At 40.7% G+C, this 18,363-nt stretch overlaps 1 protein-coding gene across 1 annotated transcript in view; it reads right to left on the reverse strand.

Annotated features, from left to right (window-relative positions):
• Positions 1-5,080: 5,080 nt before the first annotated feature.
• The window catches only part of LOC121394155 (ALK tyrosine kinase receptor-like), a 120,253-nt gene continuing 106,970 nt past the window's right edge, over positions 5,081-18,363 (reverse strand). Inside the window, exons 2-3 of the mRNA XM_041564220.1 lie at positions 14,520-14,630; positions 5,081-5,424 (exon numbers count right to left, since the gene is read on the reverse strand). Of these exons, the coding sequence (XP_041420154.1) occupies positions 5,249-5,424; positions 14,520-14,630 (287 nt within the window). The 3' untranslated portion in view covers positions 5,081-5,248. The remainder of the gene's footprint in view (positions 5,425-14,519; positions 14,631-18,363) is intronic.

Consider the following 18,363-nt stretch of genomic DNA (forward strand, 5'->3'; position numbering starts at 1 on the left):
AGCAGCAGTGATCCAGGACTTCAAACTTGTCACAGGGGGCCACCATCTTGGAAAGTGTCTGTGACACTCACATGCTCAGTGGGCTCTGATTGGCTGTTGAGAAGCTAAGCTTAGGGCTCGTCACTAATTATCCAGCAGAAAATGAGCTTCCCCTGTAATATAAGCTGAACAAAACTTGGGGCAAATTCACTGACCTCTGAAAATTCGCCAGCGACGGATTCGCTCACAGCGCAACACTTTGACAGGCGTAGATACGCCAGGACATCGGTATTTCACTAAAATCCAAAGTTGCGTCCAGGGGCGCTGAACGCTGGCACAATCACACTATCGTTACTGCCCCAAGCAAAGCTGCGCTAGCGTTGCCTAATTTGCATATAGCAGGAATTCATAAGCAAATTAGGCGACGCTAGCGCAGCTTTGCTTGGCGCAGTAACACTAGCACGACTTCACCAGCGTTCAGTGCCCTGGACTTCAGATTTTAGTGAATTAGCGCTGGCAAAAGCAAGTCTGACGCAAGAGGTAACGTTCAGTTAAATCCACATTTTAGTGAATTTGCGCAGTTACGTCCATTCGCCAGAGCGCAAATTTGCCAGGCGTTAGGAAGCGAAGTACCGCTAGAGTCGATCTCCTAGCGAAGTTACACCAGTCAAACAAAGCTATTCCACTTCTCACTGGCCCATTTGGAATGTGATACATTAGTTCTATACATTGGTAAATATATAATAAGACATCTGTTTGGATTGGATTTCTGAGTGTGTAACACCAACATTAAGGGGCCGATTCACTAACTTCGAGTGAAGGATTCGAAGTAAAAAAACTTCGAATTTTTAAGTGTTTTTTGGGCTACTTCGACCATCGAATGGGCTACTATGACCTTCGACTACGACTTAGAATCGAAGGATTTGAACTAAAATCGTTCGACTATTCGACCATTCGATAGTCAAAGTACTGTCTCTTTAAGAAAAAACTTTGACCCCCTAGTTCGCCATCTAAAAGCTACCGAAGTCAATGTTAGCCTATGGGGAAGGTCCCCATAGGCTTTACTATGTTTTTTTGATCGAAGGATAATCCTTCGATCGTTGGATTAAAATCCTTTGAATCATTCGATTTGAAGGATTTTATCGTTCGATGGAAGGAATAATCCTTCGATCGTTCGATCGCACTATTTGCGCTAAAATCCCAGTCGAATATCGAGGGTTAATTAACCCTCGATATTCGACCCTTTGTGAATCGGACCCCAAGGGGCAGATTTACAGTATTAAGGGTCGAATTTGAATTTCGAGATTTATCAAAAGTTGCCCCTCGACTATTCGCCACCTATAACCTGCTGAGTTCATGTATAAATCAATGGGAGACAAACTCGATTCGAGTTTAGTCGAATTCGATTTGAGTTTTTGGGTAGGTAATATTATTAATATTCAATTTTTTTTATTAAATAACCCCCCAATTGATTTTTCGATATTTGAATTTATTAAAAAAAAATGACGTGACCTTTGATAAATGCACCTCTAAGTGCTATTTATTATTTCTACTGTTATGGTAAATGTTATATCACATATCAATACACAATCAGAGAAAGGTTAATGATACAAAGAAACAAACAAAGATAACGCACCTGCTCTACATGAAACATTCCACCACCCGTAATTGTAAAAATGACAATAGATATACTCAATATATAGCAATTGTGCAATATACATTATACAGTATTAGTTCAGAATACCAAGAAGTTGTCTTTTCCAGTAAAGCTTCAAAAACAATTCCCTTTCATTGGTTATTTATTCATTTCTCATAAAGTAATATTATTTCAAGGCACATAAACTAAAATGTACAATCATCTGTATTTACTGGGACAATGCTATATTATATTTAGTGGTTTGGTTTTGTTGCAATTGCTGTCACTAGTGATGGGCGAATTTCTCCCATTTTGCTTCGCCGAAAAATTAGCGAATTTCCCAAAAAAATTCGAGAAACGGCGAAAAATTCACGAAAAATTGTGAAATCTGAAACTTCGCGAAAAAATTGTGAAATGCGAACGTGTTCATGAAAAAATCGTGAAATTTTAATGTTTTCACAAAAAATAGTGAAATTCAACCTTTTGCACGAAAAAACGTGATATTCGAAAATTTTCACCGAAAAATCATAAAAAAAGGGAAATTGACGCCGGCGGCGAATTGTTGAAATTTGCCACAAATTCATGCCAGTCGAATTTATTCACCCATCACTAGCTCTCTCCAAAGATGAAAAAAAGCTGTCATGAAAGCCAAAGGTTCTTCTAAGTGGCAGATTTATCAAAGGTCAAGGTGAATTTTCGATGAAAAAAAAAATCTAATTTCGAGCTATTTTTTGTGTTCTTTGACTAGACAATAGTCCAAATTCGATTCGAATTTGAAAAAAATTCAAAAACTAGAATATCGAAATTTATCATGTCATCTAAAACCTGCCGAATTTCTGTTTAAGTCTATGGGGGACCTCCTATAACCTATTTGGAATCAATTGGTGGACTTTGAAAAATGTAAGTTTTTTTGGGGGGGGAAAAACTTAGAATTGAATTCGATCGAAGGCGCTATTCCTTGAATTCGAACGTTTCGACTGACCTATTTGATCGAAGACTGAACTATTCTACCAAAAAAAATTTCGGTTGGTCTTTTTGAATTCGAATTTCGAAGTTTTTTCAATTCAAAATTCGACCCTTGATAAATATGCCCCTAAGTATTGAATCAGTGCATTAAATACTCATACAACCAACACCAATAACCAATTATATTGTTTATAGTGATGGGCGAATTTATTCGCCAGGCGCGAATTCGCGGCGAATTTGAGCGTTTCGCCGCCAGCGAATAAATTCGCGAAACGCCCGCGAAAATTCGTGGCAAAAATTCGCCGGCGTCAAAAACGGGTGCCGGCGTCAAAAACGAGACGCCGGCGCCATTTCGCCGTTTCGCGAATTTCGCGAATTTTTCGGCGAAGCGAAACGGCGCAAATTCGCCCATCACTAATTGTTTACAGTATATCATAGGGTAGAAATTCATGTAATCTATATATACTCAAGAGAGCAATACAGAATCACGCTTGGATTTATCCCTTCACATACAGTATAGTAAATGGAAGGATAAAAGTTGACATTATTACTGATGAGAGTATTATTATATTAGATCCATAAAACTGTGACTCCATTATTTAAGCTTCTGTTAGAAGGCAAAACATTATGAAGATAAATAAACATAGACAGCCAACTCACAGCCCATATTGACTCATACAATAAATCACATTAAAATATGCAGGACATGCTGCTAATTTGTTACTAACAGTACAAAACACACACAGTTTAGTACTTTGGTTTCAATCAGGTGCTGCATTGACCGCAATTGACTAGTGATGGGCGAATAAATTCACCTGGACCAAACTTGCGGCGAATCTCCGCCGCAAAATAATTTTTGGGACGCCCATTGACTTTAAAGTCAGCTTCAACTTGGACCTGGGTGCCAATTTCCGATTTTTCGTGAAAATGTCAGATTTTCATGATTTTTTCGTGAAAATGTGCGAATTTCACAATTTTTTTGTGAAAATGTCAGAATTAAGTGATTTTTCCGTGAAACTTTCCAATTTCACGATTTTACGGGGACTTTTTCACCGTTTCGCGAATTTCGCAGGAAATTTGTGAATTTTTCGGCAAAGCGAAAAGGGAAAAATTCGCCCATCACTACAATTGACTGTAAAAAAGTCCAAATACATTCCTGGGCAGTTTTTCCTTTGCACATATGTGAATGTGAGGGACATTTCTGGAAATGACTTTTTCACACCAGTGATTGCACATTTCACAAATTTACACTTCAAACAAATGACTTTAAGCACCATATTCCCACCCAATAATCCAGAATCAGATTAAGGCAGGCAACTAAATTGCAGACAGTCATAGAGAGGTGTAATTGAACAGGTTTGGACTTTCGGTAGCTGATCTGGTTGCTAGGGTCACATTTACCCTAAAGGTGGCCATACACAGGCCGATAAAAGCTGCCGACAGACCGAGACGGCAGCTTATTGGCCCGTGTATGGGGCCCCCCGAAGTCGGCCAGATCTCGATTGGATGGGACAAAAAAATCCTGTCGGATTGCGGCCGCATCTGTTCGTTGATGTGGTCCCGCAATCCGACCGCCCGTTACTATTCATTAGGATCCTCAAGGTGGGCATATCGGGGAGAGATCCACTCGTTTAGCGACATCGCTAAATGAGCGGATCTCTCAGTGTATGGCCACCTTAAGAGCCAGGCAGGGGTTTGTATAAGAGACTGAAAGATGAATAGGGGAAGAGCTCAATAGAAATATAAGAAATGAAAAGTAATAAAAGCAATACAAATGTGGCCTCAAAGAGCAGCAGTTATTGGCTGCCAGGGTCACAGACCCCCATTTGAAAGTTGGAAAGAGAACGAAGAGGAAGGAAAATAATGCAAAAACCATAAAGGATAAAAAAATAAATAAAGGCCAATTGCAAAGTAGTTAAGAACTCTATAACATACAAAAAGTTAACGTAAAGGTTAACTACCTGTGTTGGAAGGTATGAAACAATACTGGTGTCATTATTTGCTTTCTCAGGATCAATTGATGTACAGGTATGGGACCTGTTATCCAGAATGCTCGGGACCTGGGGTTTTCCAGATAATGGATGTTTCCGTAATTTGGATCTTCATAACATAATTCTACTAGAAAATCATTTAAGCATTAAATAAAACCAATATACTGGTTTTGCTTCCAATAACGATTAATTATCGGTGATGGGCGAATTTGTCCCGTTTCGCTTTGCCGGAAAATTCGCGAAACCCTAATTTTGATGCTAGCGTCAATTTAGCGGGCGACACAAAATTGGCGTCGGTGAGAATTCTGCCACCGGCGACAAATTGGCGCACATTGAATTTAATGGGTGTCTGTTTAATTGTCACCGGTGTCGGAATTGGCATTGGCGTCAAAATTGTCGCCAGCGCAAAAAAAAACAAAAAACCGTATTCGCCGGTGAATTTTCTTTGTAAATTCGCAAATTTATTCGCCGGCGGTCGAACTGAGGAAATTCGCAGTGAATTTGCACCTGCTGAATACATTTGCCCATTACTATTAATTATATCTTAGAATAGGCGGCTCAGCCTTAAAAGTTGCAGCCAATGAATCACACACTACTGCTGTTTTCCATTCTCATTTGAAAGGTCCCCATGCAGCAGTTGTGAATAGTTTAGTGACCTTGTGTGTATTTCAGTTAACTATCCCCCCCATGTCCCGTATCTACCTGTTGTCGAATTCTCCGAATAATCACCAGGGGGGCCACTGAGACTGTAACGCTGTAGTAGTTCCTCTGAAGTGGTGATTCTCCAGGATTTGGCACCGAGAGTTGGCAGGTACTCCAGATCACATGGAGACTCGAAGTTACAGTCAAAATCTGGAATTGAAAAAAATTTGTGATTTTTTTTAATAAAATCAAACTTTTAAAATCTTTCGGAATTTATTAAATCCCGAGGATGGAAAAGTCAGAAACTGAAAATCCGGCACCTCAGACCTGTCGAGGTTGCATATAAGTCAATGGGAGAATTCCCAATGATTTTTTGATGTGCTCTGGGTTTTTGGCAATACCCTGAAGTTTTTGGAGTTTTCTGCAAAAATCGGGTGAAAAATCAGATTTTTCAAGATTTTTTCAAATTTTTCCCGCAAACAAAATTTTCAGGAAAGTGTATTAATAAATAAGCCAAAAAAACCCGTGTGGATTTGGTCTGAGTTTTTTTCAGAAACTATTGAGATAAATTCGGACTTTGATAAATAACCCCCTTAATGTTGAATTCATTATAATAATAATTTGGATTATGATTTGGAAATGCTATGTAATAAAAAAAGGCAGCATTGTGATTTATCAAGCAGGCACAGGGTTAATATCAGTAGAAGAAGTAAATCCCAAAATGCAATAGTCTGCTGGATTGGTAAAGGCTACAGTCCCATAGCTTGTGCCCCCAATCTCTAGTGAATCAGATTTTACAGATAAATACAGAAATATTTGCAAAACCCTACTTTCCTTTTAAAGGAGAAGGAAAGGCCTATTTACTTGGGGGTGCCAAAAGTTAGGCACCCCCAAGTGATTGTATCTACTTACCTGACAACTTGCTCCTATCAGGAGAAGTTTCTGAAAACGACCCCGATCAAATCCGCATTGATTTTTTTCCCTATTATTTATCAATAGATTTTCCCAAAAATTTCTTGTTCGGGGGAAAAACTCGGTAAAACAGTGAAAAAAATCTGAATACCATGACTTTTTCAATTTGACGCTAGAATACCTAGGGGCAAAGGTCGAAGTTAAATTTGTAATGAAAAATTCGAGCTTCGAGCTAATTTTTGTGTACTTAGACTAGTGAATAATCCAAATTCGATTTAAATTTGAATATAATTTTAAAATCCAAATTTGAACTTTATCATGTAATGTCTCTTTAAAAATTTGACTTCTACCATTCGCCATCTAAAACCTGCCGAATAGCTGTTTTAGCCTATGGGTGACCTCCTAGAACCTATTCAGAGTCAATTGGTGGACTTTTAAAAATCCAAAAAAAAAATTTGGGGGGGAAAAACATTGAATCGTACGATTCGGATTGGATCGAAAACGGACCTATTCTAACAAAAACGGACCTATTCGGCCAACAAAAAAAACTTTGATTTAATTTTGGTTGGTCTTTTTGAATATCGAATTTCGAAGTTTTTCAAGTTCAAAATTCGGCCCTTGATAAATCTGCCCCCAAGCAGGAGACAGGAATATTATCCTCATATCAAACTGTATGTGCACAGGCGCTTCCTATCTTTTGCCGGAGTTCCTGCATTTGCAGAGGAATAAGCAGGAATATTGGGAAGCAGCAGGGGAAGCAGAGCATTAGAATGCTGAGCGCATCGGATCTTTATGCCCATCGGACCCATATTGGCAGATGATTACAGCTCAGCGACCTGATTTTATTTTAACACTTAATGGCCTGAAGTTGAATTCTCCTAAAGACTCCACCAGTAGTTCTCCAGGAACGTTTCCATAGAGGGGACTAGAGATGCACCGAATCCAGGATTTGGTTCGGGATTCGACCAGGATCCAGCCTTTTTTAGCAGGATTCGGCCAACCGGACCAAATCCTAATTTGCATATGCAAATCAGGATTCAGATTCTGTTTGGTATTCGGCCGAATCTTTTGCGAAGGATTCAGGGGTTCGGCTGAATCCAAAACAGTGGATTCGATGCATCCCTAGCAATTAAAGGTGAAAAGTTTTCGCCAGGAGCAACCATTGAGCAGGTAGCTTTTATCTGCAGTTTGAAATAAAAACTTGGGAGTGGTTGCTATAGGTTTTTAGACTGAGGAAATTGTACACTAATATACTATAGTGTAATTTAAATTTTTTAGTGTTTCTGATTTTGAACTGTATATTAATATTCTACATAATTAAGCAATCACCGTGTGACTTATTTCTCTCTCGTTTACATAAAATAGGTCTCTGTCGGCAGAAGCAAAGCTTCACAAAATCCGTCTCTTGCAGGAATCACGCTAAGCGAATAACCACAGGGTTTCTGCTACAAATAATATTTGCTTCTATGGCAATAAGTAGGGGTGAGGGTTGACAGGTTTGGAGGTGGGTATCCAGCAGTCACCGGATAATATCACCAAGCAGTTAGAAACTCGGCGTTTCAGTTTTTTCATTGTTAGTACTTTCTCAAATGTAAGTTTTGGGTCAACAGGGGGAGTAACGCAAAGGCATTTCAATATGGGAAGCAGACCCTGGGAATGCTGGGGAGGGGGAGGAATATAAATGGCTAAGTGGACTTGTGCGTCTTGTGTTGTTACAATAATATGTTTGGAAAAAAATGATCTTCCAGGTGTTTTTACGCCCCAAAATAGGATTGGAACCCGGCCAGTATTTCACCGACCTAGGGGCAGATTCACTAACCGGCGAAAAGTCGCCAGCAACCAATTCGCACCTATCGCTACAATTTGCCAGGTGAAAATTCGCTCAGACAGCGCTAATTCACTAAAATAAGGTTTTGTCGTGGGCACCGAACGCTGGTGACTTTTCGATACCGTGACTTCAGCAATGCGAGCAACTTTAAGCGAAGATGCGCTAGCGTTCATTTCTGCCTAGCGCTCAGGTTAATCGACATACGGCAGGAAATTTCAAGTTGAACGGACATCTTTATGTTATATATATATATATATAAATATGTTATATGTTGCAGCAAATACATTACATTTCCACTGTTAATTACACAAGTTAAGCCCTATACAGTACATGAGCCCACTGTATAGTTAATGTTCCATGTGTTAGAAAATGTATGGATGATGTATGAAACCGGTTACCCCCAAAAAAATTTTAAGGGCTTTTGCAGCCTATCACTCTGAAAAAAGGGATTTTTTTATGAACGAGCGTTTTATGAACTTTGATGCTTTTTCCACTCAGAATATGATGTACAGTAAGTAACAGAAGAATGAGGAAGATCTATACACTCCATTGCGCTTCTCCTGGTCTGAGCTGGAGAAGGCAAGTCTGGCCAAAGAGGTAACGTTCAGTAAAATCTGCATCTTAGTGAATTGTGGAGTAACGTCCATTTGCCAGAGCGAATTGTTGCCTGGCGATAGAGTGTGAATCACCGCTAACGTCTATCTCTTTCACTAGCGAATTGACTCCTGAGCCGGTTGGCGATGTCCCTGCAGTCGGAAACCCTGACGAATTGTCGCCAGCGTTTGCCCCTTCACCCTTTAGTAAATCTGCCCCCTTGTCGACCCATCCACGATCTGCCTCTAATCCACCCCCACCCATCTCCAATTCCCTCTTCCATCTAACAAGTACCGTATATTCTCGAGTATAAGCCGACCCGAGTATAAGCTGAGGTACCTTATTTTACCTACGAAAATTGGGGAAACTTATTGACTCGAGTATAAGCCTAGACACAACTACAGCCCTGTCTCCCAGCAGCGCACATTCCGCTAAAGCGCCCCTCGGACTTCTTTGCAAAGTTGATGGTGACAGAGAATTGCCAAATGGATTACTGTGTGCATTGTCCCACTGTCCCACTACCATGTGCAGAGGGTGCTGTGTGATATTGCCATCACTGTTAATCTTTCGTATAACCAACAGAGGGCGCTGTGTGATATTGCAGTCACTGTTATTCTTTCATATAACCAACAGAGGGCGCTGTGTGATATTGCAGTCACTGTTATTCTTTCATATAACCAACAGAGGGCGCTGTGTGATATTGCCATCACTGTTAATCCTTCATATAACCAACAGAGGGGGCTGTGTGATATTGCCATCACTGTTAATCCTTCATATAACCAACAGAGGGGGCTGTGTGATATTGCCATCACTGTTATTCTTTCATATAACCAACAGAGGGCGCTGTGTGATATTGCAGTCACTGTTATTCTTTCATATAACCAACAGATGGCGCTGTGTGATATTGCAGTCGCTGTTATTCTTTCATATAACCAACAGAGGGCGTTGTGTGATATTGCAGTCACTGTTAATCTTTCATATAACCAACAGAGGGCGCACTGTTATTCTTTCATATTGCAGTCACTGTTATTCTTTCATATAACCAACAGATGGCGCTGTGTGATATTGCAGTCGCTGTTATTCTTTCATATAACCAACAGAGGGCGTTGTGTGATATTGCAGTCACTGTTAATCTTTCATATAACCAACAGAGGGCGCACTGTTATTCTTTCATATAACCAACAGAGGTCACTGTGTGATATTGCAGTCTCTCCCCAAGTGAACTGTTGGTATAGGAATGATTAAAAGTGACTGCAATCTCAGCTACTGCCCGCTGACTTGAGTATAAGCCGAGGTAGACTTTTTCAGCACATTTTGGATGCTGAAAAACTCTGCTTATACTCGAGTATATATGGTAAATGCCACTTTACTAAATGCAGATCTACTAAAATGTGAGATCAGAGTTTGTCCCAGGAAAACTCACCCACTTTCTATTCATTCCTGTGGGATTTTGGAAGTGTATTTATCAATGGGTGGAAGTTAAGAGTTTTTTGCAGTGAGCTTATTGATGAATCTGCCCTTCAAGTGGCTCCAAGTAAAACTCTGATTCAAGATTTACTGTAGTTTAGACCCAGGTATTTTGTCAAACCACAAAGTCTGAGACTGAGCATTTCTGATCCCACCAAAAGATGATAATGCAGGAGGCACCGTGCTTTCACCGGAGACATAATGGTCTGTATCCCAATCACGATACACTCACCCCTTCCTCCAGCTAATGGCAAACATGTTCTAATATGTCGACCTATTAGTAGCTGGGGAAGGTTAATGAGATTAATGTAAGGACTAAAGGTGGCCATATATAGCCATATAAGGGTCAGCAGCTTATTGGCCCATGCATGGAGCCCTCCATCAGGCGTCCCTGACCGATATTTGGATGAAAATTGGGCAGATATCAATCAAACAGGTATAAATCCCATTGGAGTGATGACCACATTGGTTCGCAGATGCGGTCCTCGCTCTGACCGCCTGTATTTCCGTAGCTGTGATGCAATCATTGGACGATAGGACCCAATGATCAGATCAGTCTGATATCGCCCACCTCAAACAACTGGATCTTCATGTTTTTGACCAGCTTATCTCTAATCTCTCAACCCTGCAGGCCAACACCACTGTGTGTAAAAGGAAAAAGAATGCCAGTACCAATTGGCTGTACTCTACGGTCACTCTCTTTGAAGATACCCTAAAATCCCCCCAAAATCCCCACTTATGATTATTTAGGATGAGAGAAGGTCACATGGTCATGACTGTCACGTGGACCTTCAAAGGCACTAATGGGTGTCACCAATAAACTTGTCCTGTGTGTCAAGCAGTGATCTAATTTTACTGGACGTTTGTAGTTTAAAATGCAACTTTCCATTAGAAATCCATTAAAAGGTAAAAATGCTGTGTGAAAAAAAGGTTGGGAACTTTTTGAATCAATCTTTCAATATTATCCTGCTTAAAAATGAAATTAAGTTCCCAAGGGATGTAATGGTCTCCAAGCAAGGACATATTTTTAGTTGTACAGGTATGGGACCAGTTATCCAGAATGCTCGGGACCTGGGGTTTTCCAGATAATGGATCTTTCCGAAATTTGGATCTTCATACCTTAAGTCTACAAGAAAAACATGTAAACACAGCGTTGGACTGGGGGGCCTGCTGCCTCAAGGGCCCCCCACACCATCTGCTGGCCCCCAGCCCCAAATTGCCTCTGCACTATGCTCCTCCCACCTCCAGAGTGCGTCTCACACTTATCTCTTTCCAGCCACAAAGTTGCCTCTGCACTCTGCCCCTTTCACCCCTGGAGCCCGTGCGCTGGCGCTTATCTCTTTCCAGCCGCAAAGTTGCCTCTGCGCTAATCCCCTCCCACCCCAGAGTGGGCGTGCGTTCACGCTTATCTCTTTCCAGAGCAGCGTGTCTGGCTTCAGGGAAGGAGGGAGAGGAAGGGAGTGGGTCTGGGCTGGCGGGGCTTAAAAGAGCCGGGGACCACCGGAGTTTTTCCGTCCCACCAGCCCAGTCCGTTTGCTCCCAATAAGGATTAATTATATCTTAGTTGGGATCAAGTACAAACTACTGTTTTATAATTACAGAGAAAAATGAAATCATTTTTAAAAATTTGGATTATTTGATTATGATGGAGTCTATGGGAGATGGCCATTCTGTAAGCCGGAGCTTTTTAGATAACCAAATAATTCCAGATAACAGATCCCACATAAATATTACTGGTCTGAATAATACTAAACCATGCAGAAATACAAAAAAGTATGGTGGGAGAGAGAATACACTGGAAAAAAGTGGAAAGCTGATCTGTACAGAAGCTGAAGAGTGCATCATTTTCATATTTCATGTTGTGGTTTTGATGGTTACATTTTCAAACCTTGAACACAAGTCGCTCTGGTAAAATCAGACCATAATTCTGCCACTATTTCATTGTGACTAGGGATGCACCGGATCCAGGATTCGGTTCAGGATTCGGCCAAGATTCGGCCTTTTTCAGCAGGCTTCAGACTCGGCCGAATCCTTGTGCCTGGCCGAACCGAATCCGAATTTGCATATGCAAATTGTGGGGAGGGCGGGATTTCACGCAACTTTTTGTAACAAAACAAGGAAGTAAACCAATTTTTTTCCTTTTTCCTTCCCCACCCCTAATTTGCATAAGCAAATAAGGATTCGGATTTGGTTCGGGATTCGGCCGAATCTTCCAAGATGGATTCGGGGATTCGGCAGAATCCAAAATAGTGGATTCGGTGCATCCCTTATTGTGACACCACCCAGATGCAAAATCACTTATACAGCAGCAGATGAACCACGGTGTACAATGATACACAGCAGCGAGTGCTTAGTGAATAACGCCTTTAAGATACAATTATAAACATACAGAAAACTGCAATAAAATACATGAAAGTGATGCGGGTCATTTATAGGTTGTGCTCAGGAGGCAGCATTATGTTTTCTGTGTCTGTTCCTGTTTATGCAGAAGCTGAATTACCATAGATGCCTCCCTGTCAATCACTGCTAACACCTCATTAGCTTTCTGACTCAAGCAATTCCATAAACTCCTCACAGAGACACCAGTAACAAACAAAGATAATATAACAATTTACAGTTAAAAGTGGATTCACGTGTTCACTTGTGGCATCACTTGTTGATCCAATAATCATGTCTAAAAGGACATTAATACTCATCTTCTTCTAGTGTTAGAGTACTTCCGACTTCTTTTGAAGTCAGGATCAGTATCAATAACAAATTTTAATTGTCATAGTTTAGTCTAGGCCATGTGTATCATTGCACTTGCTTTAATCTTGTTTTTGTGTACTGCTACACTTAAAAGGCATGTAAAGGCCTTTTAAGACACATATGTCCAATATACTTTAATCAAAAAATGTGTACAGTTTTTATAAGAAACCTGACTGTATGCAGTGAAATTCTCCCTTCATTTACTGCTGTGGATAGGAATTGTCAGACGGTCCCTAACTGCTCTGCAGGGAAACAATCATACTTATGAACAGCAGGGGGAGCCCCCACCTTACTTCCCAGCCATACAGAACTCAAGCAGCTTTGTTTGTTTCCCTGTAGAGCAGTCGGTGACTGTGTAGAGATTTTATTTTTGCCTTTACATCCCCTTTACTGTTTCCAACTCCAGCTGCAGGGACAAAGATCATGGAGCCAGATTTAAACAGATAAACTGGGATTCTATTTGGAGGATTATTTTGCTGCAGCCACTGCTTCTGCAGAGTTGGAGAAATATAAAATCCACATTAGATTACATGACAACACAGGACCCAGTGCAGTCTGTATATTCTGATTATTAATCAGTCTTGCTGTATCGGCTTCTGGCAGATATTATTTGACTTGTGCTGTTTTGATAATGTATGACGATCCCTAAGCAGCCCAGACCACACTGAGCATGTGCACAGTCTTGGTCTTACAAACATGTTTAATAAAGTTACAAGATGGTGACTCCCTGTGGCCAACTTTGAAAGCATAAATCATTTGTTTGATTAGGCTTGTGGTGCAGTAAGTTCATGTTTAGTATACAAAATACAGCATTTCTAGCCTTATTCTATTTTAGACTTTACTTCCTGTTTAAAGTCCCCATATAAGGCCGAAGTAAGCTACCAGCAGATTAATTGGCAGTTTATTGGGCAGTGTATGGGCCCTATGATGGATTTCCCCGATATCTGCCAAAAGTTGGCCAGATGTCGATTGGGCAGGTTTAAAAATCCCACCAGATCAAGGACCACATCTCTTCGTTGATGCCATCTTCGACCTGACAGCCTGTATTCTGCATGTTGTGATGCGATCACTGCACCCTTGGACCCATGATCGGATTAGCCCAATATCACCCACCTCAATGTGGGCCAAACAAGTGGATCTCTGTATGTATGGCCAGCTTTAGTCTTGTGTTCATCTTGTATACACTGGCTCTTGTCTTGGCCCTGTGTACTTATTGTAGTTGGTCTTTCCTAGGTTATAATTGGTCTTTAGTTTTATTGTACTTGCTCTTATGTACTGTAATACCTTGGTCTTCTTAGCCCTGTTTACTGTTGCATTCAGTCATGCCTTATTTTCCAGCAAAGAACCCTGTCTTGCTTCTGAGGCCAGGTGAGAAAAAGGTGAAGTAAAAACAGAATTCATCATCAGTCCTACTTCTACCTTTGCCATTATATACCATAATATTGTAGGGACTTATAGAATATCTTTGTCTGAAAGCCAATTTCCCACTGTATTATCTTGTCCTTAACTTGGATTAAGTTACTACTGGTCCAGGTCTTGATCAAACCACCATTAATATAAGACTTGAGGTGGCCCAACCCTCTTCTTGACTACAATTAAAACTTACAAGTCAGTAGTCACAAACTTCATAAACTTAGGCACTACTGTTAATGCTCAAAAGAATTACATGGCTTGCCAGTATTGGATGTAGCTCACTATAATTGTTGAATATCTTTGCTTTGCAAAAGGCAAGTAGAATACATCCATACAAACTTACCATGCCTTGCTCTCGGGCCAGCCGATGGGAAAGCTTCTTTCATAGTCCAGGATATGTTCCAGGTGTAGATATTTAAAGGATTGCTTGTAGAAACTTTAGCAAAGTTATAACCTGTAACAAAATATGTCAAAGAGTTTTAATACAAATACAGGATAATTAAAATATACTTTGTACTTTATTGAGACAAATTTTGTAAATATTTAGCAAACGTTAAGTAAATCAATTCTTGAAAATCTAAATCTGGGGGAGGGAAACCTATTTGCTCCCCCTGTCCTCATGAATATTTTGCTGTCAAACGCAGTGCTGTATTCATGGGTGGTCACAACGGAGCGCATATACCTGTGTAAATTCATGGAACATGGAAAGGCAGGTGTGAAGTTCATAAACACAGTAGATTGTTCCCATTTTTATACTTTGCACCCTGTTTTGCACATTTTGAATTTTGATAGTAATGACAAATTGCCCTTATAAATATAAATGAGATTTAGGGGCCGATTCACAAAGGGTTAATTAACCCTCGATATACGACTGGGATTTTAGCGCAAATAGTGCGATCGATGGATTATTCCTTCGATCGAACGATAAAATCCTTTGAATCGAACGATTCAAAGGATTTTAATCTAACGATCGAAGGAATATCCTTCGATCAAAAAAACTTAGTAAAGCCTATGGGGACCTTCCCCATAGGCTAACATTGAGTTCGGTAGCTTTTAGATGGTGAACTAGGAGGTCGAAGTTTTTTCTTAAAGAGACAGTACTTCGACTATCGAATGGTCGAACGGTTTTTAGTTTGAATAGTTCGATTCGAAGTCGTAGTCGAAGGTCGTAGTAGCCCATTCGATGGTCGAAGTAGCCCAAAAAACACTTCGAAATTCAAAGTTTTTTTACTTCGAATCCTTCACTTGAAGTTAGTGAATCGGCCCCCCAATATACGTAGTATATATATATATATATATATATATATATATATATATATATATATATATATAATATGTTGGTTTAAAAGAATCAAAGCATTTCTGATTGTATTACAACAGTAAACACATGTTTTCAGTTTCATCTATTTGATTTCAGTTAGGGGGAGATGACTGAAATACAGACAGAGTTATCCTAAGCGTTATTTCAGTCTATCCCACCAATCTATGGCCAAAAGCACAATCCCTGGCTATCCTAATTAGTGCACAGGGCTGTATTTGGCTATTTTAGTCACCTATAGCCTTAGGTAGCTGAAATTGTTATCCGAATGGCCATCCTACTTATCCATGGCCTGGGCTGTCCAAATGTGTTTTATAAAGGTCTATTATAATTCTCTTTATGCTGGGTTATTTCAATGTGCTATCTTGGGCTATCCTGGCTGCACTGCTAAATGTAAGTATAAATATCCCAAATTCCTTTGAAGAAGAGCTAAAACTTTAGATCTGGCAGCACTAAATGTAAATAAAAAGAGACAAAAACACATGGTTTATTCCAGGGGTCCCCAGGGGCGCTTTGCCATTGAGGGGAGTTGAGGTGGCAAAATTGGAAAGCCAGAAATTCGGCTCTTCTATTGCAGAGAGCGCAACTGCAGAATGAAGGCCGTCTCGGGCGGCAAAATGGCCTGGATTGGCTATTTGGTAGCCCTTATGTGGATTGGCAAGCTACAGGAGGCTCTATTTGGCAGTAAACATGAAACCTCAACTCGCCTCCGGGCCTGCTCGCCTCAAAGCAAGAAATTAAAAAATAAGCACCTGCTTTGAGACCACTGAGAGCAACATCCAAGGGGTTGGTGAGAAACATGTTGCTCACGAGCTACTGGTTGGGGACCACTGGTTTATTCTATTCCCTAAGAGAAATGAAAAAACCTAGATAAATAGACACAGACAGTAGATGTACAAAGTAATACTTCATGGAATAAATAGGGCTGCTGGGCAGTTATGTGATATACTGTATGGATAGTAGATAAAAGTCAGGGCTACTTTCTGGGTTTTGTGCACCAGACTGACCTTATGCTCTCTACTCTCTATGGTCATTACTGGCAAAAAGCACAAGGCTCAGAATCTCCAACTTTCAAAAATACGCTGGAGATTATGTCAGAGAGAATTACAGTGTGCCGCTGTGAAGTAAAAGAACATGAAAGAAAGATTATTGCCTGACTCCATTCTAAACTTGAATGAAATTTCATAACTTTTATCTGTAGAGGTCACATAGAGGAATTGTTATAAGAACAGTCACTGTATCTGTGCATCTGCTTCGCTTCCTATACGTCAGCCCTTTGATGCAGTAATGTCGCTGCTCCGTGCCAAACTTAAAGGTACAGGTAGCCGAGAAATAATAATTATCCTACATTAGACTTTGCGCCGGTGCGTGACGCAGGACGCCGGCGACGGGCGCGGGCGCGAAGGCGCCGGCGGCGGTCGCTGGCGCAAGGACACGGGCGAAAACGCCTAAGACGGACGTGCTGGCGTCAGTTCCGCAGCGCCAGCGCAAAGACGCCAGTTTGGCGCCAAAGTAACAATATTTAAACCTGATTCAGACTGAGATGCATTTCCTGGTTATTAGGTTGTTTAACTGAAACCCTAGCGTCTTATACTCTTTGAATTCTTGTTATCGACCCTTGCCTGTACCCGGACTACGATTTCTGCTGCCTGTCTCGACTCTTCGGCCTGTCTCATCGCTTACGAATCTCGCTGCCTGCCTTCTGACCTCGGACCTCCTGACCACGACCTTGCCTAATCCTTTTGTACTTCGTTGATCGTCTCATTGGCTACTCTCCACAACTCTGCTCCCTGTTCCACTCCAGGTGGGTAGCGGTTGTGTGAGGCGCTTGTGGGTTCACTATCTACGGCTCCAGCTCCTTCTACGACTGGATTATACTGGTAAGCCTGACAGGCACCACAATACATCTTCTAGGCAAAATGAGCCCCCCTATAAGATATATTGGATCATTCATCTGACACCCAACTGGTGCATGAAGACAGAATGAAGAGAAACAGATGCTGAGAGAGGAATAGTGAAGATAAATTTGAATGCAGAATATTTAATTGTTTGTATTTAGAAAGTTTCTGAGCTCATTATGATGAAGCTTATATTACATTTTCATTTTTGTGATAGTTCTCCTTTAAACTAAACTATGGCTCTCTTCCCTTACCCTAGTACTTCAGCCTCATGCCCAATCACATTCAGGTGAGTGTCCAAGCAGCATTATATACTCCTGCCCAATCACAACATAGTGTGTTGACCATGACCCAATGGAAACCCAATAAGGAACTCAGGATTCTGGATATGTAGGGTATACACCTCAATGAGTTACTTGAAAGGTTTAAGTATTTCAGATAAAGATGAGACTAGTGAGACAAATAAAGGAAGATGAGGGCAGAATGATGGTGTGGTGGTACACTGTGGGTGGTGCGCTGGATTCGTAGGTTTGATTCTAGCCAGGGCATGGCTGTGTGCTTGCATGGGTTTCCTCTGGATACTCCGGTTCCCTCCCAAGCTCCATACATGTAGGTTAATTCCTGATATATTTAATCATAGTTGGTGTGAAAGCAATAGGAACCTTAGGTTCTAAACTCCATTGGGCCAGGCAATGATGTGAATGATATATAAACTCTGTAATGTGCTGTGGATTATGACAGAGCTAGAAATAATTACAATAATGAGGAGGTTCGTATGAGAAGGGAGAACGCTGTTGGGAAGAATAAAAAGGGCACTGAGGAAAGTAAAAACAAGTACCAAACAGAGAGAAGAAGGAAACTTACAAGAAAATGTTACAGAAGAAGGAAAATTATGAGAAAGTTAAGAGAATGATTGGAGAGAACTTTGTATTTGGTTACCTTCGGGGTAGTTTCATAATGTCAATATTTTA

Source organism: Xenopus laevis, chromosome 5S (assembly GCF_017654675.1).
Source record: "Xenopus laevis strain J_2021 chromosome 5S, Xenopus_laevis_v10.1, whole genome shotgun sequence".
Lineage (NCBI taxonomy): Eukaryota > Metazoa > Chordata > Amphibia > Anura > Pipidae > Xenopus > Xenopus laevis.